This window comes from Pygocentrus nattereri, chromosome 28, assembly GCF_015220715.1.
Source record: "Pygocentrus nattereri isolate fPygNat1 chromosome 28, fPygNat1.pri, whole genome shotgun sequence".
Classification (NCBI taxonomy): domain Eukaryota; kingdom Metazoa; phylum Chordata; class Actinopteri; order Characiformes; family Serrasalmidae; genus Pygocentrus; species Pygocentrus nattereri.
This window is the reverse complement of record NC_051238.1, coordinates 9,737,763-9,744,659: the sequence shown is the minus strand read 5'-3', so window position 1 is coordinate 9,744,659 and position 6,897 is coordinate 9,737,763. Positions and strand designations below refer to the sequence as shown.

General features: G+C 45.4%; 1 protein-coding gene across 1 annotated transcript; it reads right to left on the bottom strand.

Annotated features, from left to right (window-relative positions):
* Positions 1 to 2,338: 2,338 nt before the first annotated feature.
* pim1 (Pim-1 proto-oncogene, serine/threonine kinase) lies at positions 2,339 to 6,242 on the bottom strand. The gene is made up of 6 exons (XM_017716464.2): positions 5,856 to 6,242; positions 5,558 to 5,664; positions 5,329 to 5,379; positions 4,861 to 5,227; positions 3,924 to 4,100; positions 2,339 to 3,814 (listed from the first exon to the last, which is right to left on the bottom strand). The coding sequence occupies exons 1-6, from the start codon at positions 5,935 to 5,937 to the stop codon at positions 3,633 to 3,635; spliced, it is 966 nt and encodes a 321-aa protein (XP_017571953.1). The 5' UTR covers positions 5,938 to 6,242; the 3' UTR covers positions 2,339 to 3,632.
* Between the last annotated feature and the right edge of the window lie 655 nt (positions 6,243 to 6,897).

Here is a 6,897-nt window from a genome sequence, read left to right as displayed (position 1 = left end):
ACAGGGAGATTCACTCGAAAGAAGCCCTGAATATTCTGTTGCAACTCCTGTTAGGATGAAGCAATCTGAACCAAAAAATACCTTGAGCTATGTGAAATCGATTGCATTACATGTGATGCTGTAAGTGATCTCTGTTTTCTGCCAGGCACATGAAAGGGTAGGGGGGGGGGTCTGCACCCAGAAGGTGCAAACTGAGGTTAAACGTCGCGACGGCTGTCCGACGCCTACCTCATCACTCCGATGCAGGGGCATCTCAGCTTGTTCGAAGCTCCATATACTGAGGAGCACATTTAACATTGTTTCACTCAGATTGCTTCATCCTAGCCAGAGTTATTACAGAGTATTCGGGGCCTCTTTCAAGTGAATCTCCCTGTAGTAGTCATACTGTGTCCTAAACCACGTCGACAAGTCTGCACGACCTTAAGACCTGGGTGAAATTTGAGGTTGAGAGAGACTTCAAGCAGGTATAAATGGAAACGTCTAGTGTTTGTTAGCAATGTTAGCCTGACAGCTCTAGTTTGGAACCATCCATCCATCCTTTTTCTAAGCCGCTTCTCCGTCAGGGTCACGGGGGTGCTGGAGCCTATCCCAGCGGTCATCGGGCGAAAGGCAGGATACACCCTGGACAGGTCGCCAGTCCATCGCAGGGCAGACAGACAGACACAGACAGTCTCACACACACTCACACCTAGGGGCAACTTTAGCAAGTCCAATTGGCATGACTGCATGTCTTTGGACTGTGGGAGGAAACCGGAGAACCCGGAGGAAACCCACGCAGACACGGGGAGAACATGCAAACTCCACACAGAGAGGACCCCGGTCACCCGGCCGGGGAATCGAACCCAGGCCCTCCTCGCTGTGAGGCAACAGCGCTGGTGCCGGTGCTGGTGGAACCGTAGTAGCCAAATTTGGACAGCAGACATATCCTGGCTGATTGATTACATCTGGGCTTAGTGGAAAATTGGGTCAATCAGATTTTTCTTTGAATTATTCCTTTCATTTTAAATTCTTATTTTTCACAAGTGCAGGCTAGCCAGCTACTGATGCTAGCATTTATAGCCTGTAAGCACAAGAAACATTGTTAACCGGCAGCAGAGGGGCGCTGCTAGTGGTCAGGCAGCCCTGGGTCTACCTATACACCGGCCATACACATCATTATTAATAATGAATTAAACTAATCAGGGGCCTAGTGTGATGCTAACTGGGACGCAGGTTAGCCCTACTAGCGTTTTGGTGAAAGATTTAAGGTATGCTTGGTGTTTGATTATTTGCGTGTCCTGGGGAGCAGGACAGCAGTCTAGAGCAGAAGAAGGGATCAGGTCACTTTGCCCCATGCTGAGGCCACCATGCCCAGGATTTCAAGAGAGATCAGAGATAGGGGGATAGTAGACTGCCGATTTATCAAGTTTAAAACAGGCTAAATGCTTTCCAGAGAGTTCAGTGCTTTCAGCAAATCAATGTATACCACAGGTGGCTCTACATTAACGTACTACAATTACAATTGGCTTACGAACAGGTATTACTGCTAGTAGAACTACTGAAACATCAGAGGTTTGGACCCCTGAGGTATAATCAGTAGGGGATTATACATACACTTCTATCAAGATAATCCGATAAGAGGCTAATCAAAACCAGGTAGCTGGATTTGGAGTTAATACTACACCAATCTGTTACCATGTTGTACCACTAACACTGGAGTTTGCTTATTAGTGAAACAAGATGCCTCATTTCTTTGTTCTGAAACTACCTAGTCGAGTACTACTGACTACAGTAAACACCAGCCAGTTATGATGCTTAACGCTGGAACTCAAACATCACTGCACTCATGGAAGACAAGCAGCTCACATCTTGTATTACTGTCCAGTTGATCCTGGAGCGCCGGTGACTTTCCAAATAACCTGGTATCTAAATTTTTGTTCAAATAGGACTGTATAGTCAAGAAAAATCAAACCCCATGAAATTCTGTCTGAACCTGACTGCTGAGTTGAATCAGATGTGCTGGAGGGGAAAAATCTGGACGAAGATCGTGCTCGACTAAGGACTTTCAGGGCCGTAGCTGGACATCACTCCTCTATTTAAGCGGCAAAGCACATAAAACACCAATGTCCGCTCAGGACGACCTCCAACCTTACACGCCACATGATGTACATGTACATGTACATGTACACGACGCTCCGCATGTAGACTGCACTTCTCTCAACTATCAAATGCTGTTGCGCTGCATTCCACACATACTGTAAACTGCGCCCCCCCTCCCCCCAATACATGCATCTCAATAGCCACACTCACTTGAATTGTGAATGAAGACAACCCTGAGAATCAAGCCAAGAGACCAAAATTTAACATTTAAAAAAATATTTATTGAAACTGTGTAAAAAAATAACTTCCTAAACATAATTTACAATTGCTAAACCATAAAACAAAAACAACTCAAGCTGCAGTCACGCAACTAGAGGTGAAACGAGATAATGTACACATTTGTTGGTAACACAATGACATTCCCCTAACAAAGCACAGCAGACGGCTTAACTTAGGTCATTTATATTAAAAAAAAAAAAAAAAATAATAATAATAATAATAATTCAGTAGATTTTTCAGTACTCCATGCGTTGGAAAATGGAAGTGCTTTATAAAGATTATTTACATATGTACACATCTGCTCAAGACGACCTTAAATATGATAAAAATATATTTAAATAGGTTGTGGGCCCTTCAGTGTGGAATGAGAATGTTGAACTAAATTGTTTCTCTATAAATAAATAAATAATTCCACTTAGATCTTCTTTCAAGACACTCAAATAAATAGTATTTACACAGGCCTTGTCTTGGAATTTAGAGTCATAAGACATTTACAATATTCACAACCCGAGGACAGCGAGAGAGAAAACAAAACAAGTAGTTATTTCGTGTTGTAATTGCATTGCCGTGTGCATCTGTGACAATGAGCAGTAGCTGTGAGGGTTAAGGAGTCAGTATGAGAGAAAGAAAGAGGTAAGACCGTCGTTCTGCACAGGTTTTTTGAGGTTGTTTTGGTTACTCCCTGCAGTGTTGGGCCGAAAAGGCCGCAGCACGCAGGTGAGATGGAAGCAATAGAAATGACATCTGGTTAAGGAGCAGAGTGGTACAGTGGCTATTACTCAATTCAAGTATTATTTCCAAAACTCACACTGAAGGCACTAAACAACAGCTCCTCCCTGACCGCCTCCACAGGTGCCAGAGGACAGAAGCTACTTTCTTTCAGTCTGTTCACAGGCATGCCTTTCTCTTCATCACATAAAACGCTTCAAGTTTGCAGAGGTCACCCTTGGCCAGCACGTGCATTTCTACGCCTGACTTGGAGACCAGCAGTCATTCAGTTCCTGCACAGTCAGACTGGGATTCTGAGCCTGACCTTCACCAGGAGGAGAGGCAAAAACTCTGGAGTAGGAATTCATTTCTCCAAGATATGAGCTCATGGCCCATTCTTGCCCACGCCACCCATTAGCAGCTGCCTTTGCTTAAAAAACAAAACATTTCACATATTAAAACAAAAAAAAAAAATGTTTGTTTCCTGCACTGCTCAGTCCAGAGGGCAGCCGCCAGGTTGGCTGATGTAGTGTGTTGGCTGTAGGGTGTTTTCAGGGCAGCGAGAGTCATTTGCACACTGCGACAGTGGTGAAGGCAGCGGACTCGTGGCTCAGACTGTGCAGACGGATCTCTGCACCCTCTGTAGGGGGTGTGTTGCTCTGCATCCAAGGGTGGTTGATTATGTCTTCAAAAGACGGCCGGTCGGCAGGCCGCAGGGAGAGACAACTTTTGATAAGCTGCTGGCATTCTGTAAATAAGAGGGGGGAAAGTCTGTAAGTGACTGCACAGACTACTAGACAGTGCTCAGTCAATGCATGAGCCTTTTAGATCATAGCTGGTTCATTCAAGGACCTCACCTGTTGAGATTCTACGCCTGAAGAGCACTTGGCCACGGACAATCTCCTCATCTTGCTCAAAGGGGATGTCTCCACAAACCATATCGTACAGCAGGATTCCCAGAGACCACACAGTGGCTGACCTCCCATGGTACCGGTGGTATTTGATCCACTCAGGGGGACTGTACACACGTGTACCTACATTGGGGGGAAAAAAAATAGAAACAGAAAATATTAAAGTCTAATCAACTGCAAGTCACCATGTCTCAGACATCAGAGCAGCAACAGGAACTAGGTGCTTATAGTAGTTTGAAAAAGGATAAACACTAATAATAGTACGAAGGTGGGGCAGGAAGGGTTTGCAGCAGTGTTTACAAAATATTACTATAGCATTGTTCAGGTTAATCTGCATGATCATGTGCTTGGTTGCCTGACAGCAGGCAGGGGTGTAGACCGGTTGCCATGTGACTTGTGTTTACAAACTTTGAGTTGTAACAGTTCCACTTGTGACCACAAGAGGCGCTAAGAAATAACAACAAAGCTCCCGCACCCACTACAGCGCGCCAAGACGCCACAACCCATCACAAATACAGGCGTGTTGTCTGTCAATTCAGTTCCAAAGGTTCTTTACACCAAAACAAAACGGGCAGTTTGTTTTCACGAAAAAAAACTAAACAAAACATTCCCAGTCACATGTCCAGTATGTGGGAGGTCATTTATTTATTTTTCAGAAGTGCCTCCCCACCGTTCCATTAAAATTCGCTCACTCAAGGTCAAAGCCCCCAAAACTACTGATCCTCCTCAAACCAAACCCACCTTTACTACAAACCACACGCATAAGTGGACATAATGATATTAAGCAAGCTGGCCGAATAGGGAAATATGGAATGACACTGCCCTGCCTCGCCCCATTATTAAACACGTTAGGTACATAAACAGCCACAGAATCGGCTCTTACCGTCGAAGTCGGTGTATACGGTGTCCTTGAGAAGCGCGCCCGAGCCGAAGTCGATGAGCTTGAGCTCTCCGGTCCGCAGGTCGATCAGGATGTTTTCGTCCTTGATGTCTCGGTGCACGACGCCGCTGCTGTGGCAGTGCCGCACCGCCTCCAGCACCTGGCGGAAAAAGCTCCGAGCGAGGTCCTCGGGCAGAGCGCCTTTCTCCGTGATGAAGTCGAAGAGGTCTTTGGCGGTCTCCGGCCTTTCCATCACGATGATGAAGCTGTCCGGCCGCTCGTACCAGTCCAGCATCTTGATCACGCCACGGAAACCGGTGCCTACCTTCTTCAGGAGGACGATTTCCATAGGGACGCGGGCTCCACCGGGCTAAAAAAATAAATCGCGCATTTTAGACCTCAATAAAAACAGCCAGCCTTGTTAACTTGACAGTTTACTTCATTCGAGTCTTAAATGAGTGGAAATCTTACCAATTCTCCCCATTCCGTCACACGGTCCTTCGCCACATGCTTGATGGCAACCTAAAATAGTAAACAAAACGTTAAAGCTCTGCCCTGCACATTCAGCTCGACTAAACGTAAGATAGTAACTCAATCGTGTATAAGCGGTCATAATTACACGATAGCGAAAACATTAAGTCGACATTTACCAGATAAAACTAAACTAGCTTTAAAATTGCTGAAGGGTGGGAAAACCTACCGGCGCGCCATCGGCTATCCGTAATCCAGTGTACACAGTGCCGAAGCCTCCGCTTCCCAACACGGAGCCGACCTGGTAAACCTTCTCAAACGGCTCCTTCTCCTTCACTGTAAACCACAAGCAGGATAATATGAGTGAATACAAGCTGCACACTACGTTTTAAGGAAAAAAGTAATGTGTAAATTTCAAACAAGCTAGCCGGTTTTACAACCGTCCTCATCCGTTAGCCAGTTAGCTTAGCTATCATGTCCGTCGACGCCACGCCGACTAGAAAGCACAATAAAAACCGCCCTCTAACCTTGATGGACTTGAAGCTGGATCTTCGCCGGCATATCCACGGCAGAAATGTGGGCGAACGTGTTCAATTTGGAGAGCAGCATGTCTTTCTTTCGTCTTCCTCTCTTTTTAATCCGTGACTCGAAGAAATCCCTTCGCAATTACTTCCAAATCCAAACGTGGAGGGTTTTTTATGGAAGCAGTTGGGAATCCACGTTGTCGAGCAGGGAGAGAAGACGAAGGAGGCAGCAGCACAAAAATAACCTCATCTAGGTCACAGCTCCGACTCGGGTAGAACTCCGGACGGCGGTGCAAAGCTCAAAAGCATGTAATCAAATCGGTATAAAAATAAACAGAAACGCTGAAGAGCGACAGATCTCCGTCTCCTGCGCGCTGCTGACAACACACAACCCGGCTTTCTGAATCGTAAAGGAGGGGCGCCAACAGCTTTATAGCAGTAGTAACGGAGTAGCGCCTGCGTCATTCAGCGTTCCGCCCACTGCCGGCGACTGACCAATGAGCTGAGAGCCTGGCTTGCACAGACACGTCAATCAAATATGAAACTACAGCTTGGCTGGACGACGTGGCGGGAAACAAAACGCGCCAAATGTTCACAAGCCCTCATGGGGGGCAGTAAGTTCACTAAGTTTGTGTTTTTTTTTAAATACCACCCAAAATGGTCTGTGTCCGAATGTGAACCAGTTTCTTCCAAGTTATTCTCCATATATATTTTACTTTACAAAGTAAAGTCTCCAATAAAGCGCGTTGCATTTTTTTCTATAATGGAAATGTTTTCTGTTTTGTTTGCATTGGAAAAAAAAATCACATGGCATTGTTTACATCAGTCCTTTAACTGAAAGGTGTCCCTGTGAATAATGCCTCTTGCATCATTTTGCCACAAAAGACAGAATTACCACAAAGCACTGGTTAAAGAAGACCCAGACATTGTTACTGTCCACGTCATTACAGTCCCAGACATTAAAGCAAGTCACTTTCCACTTGCTTTGGCTATTGTTTTTGTACTGTAAATACATATATGTATTTGTTTCAGGGGGGGTGTCAAT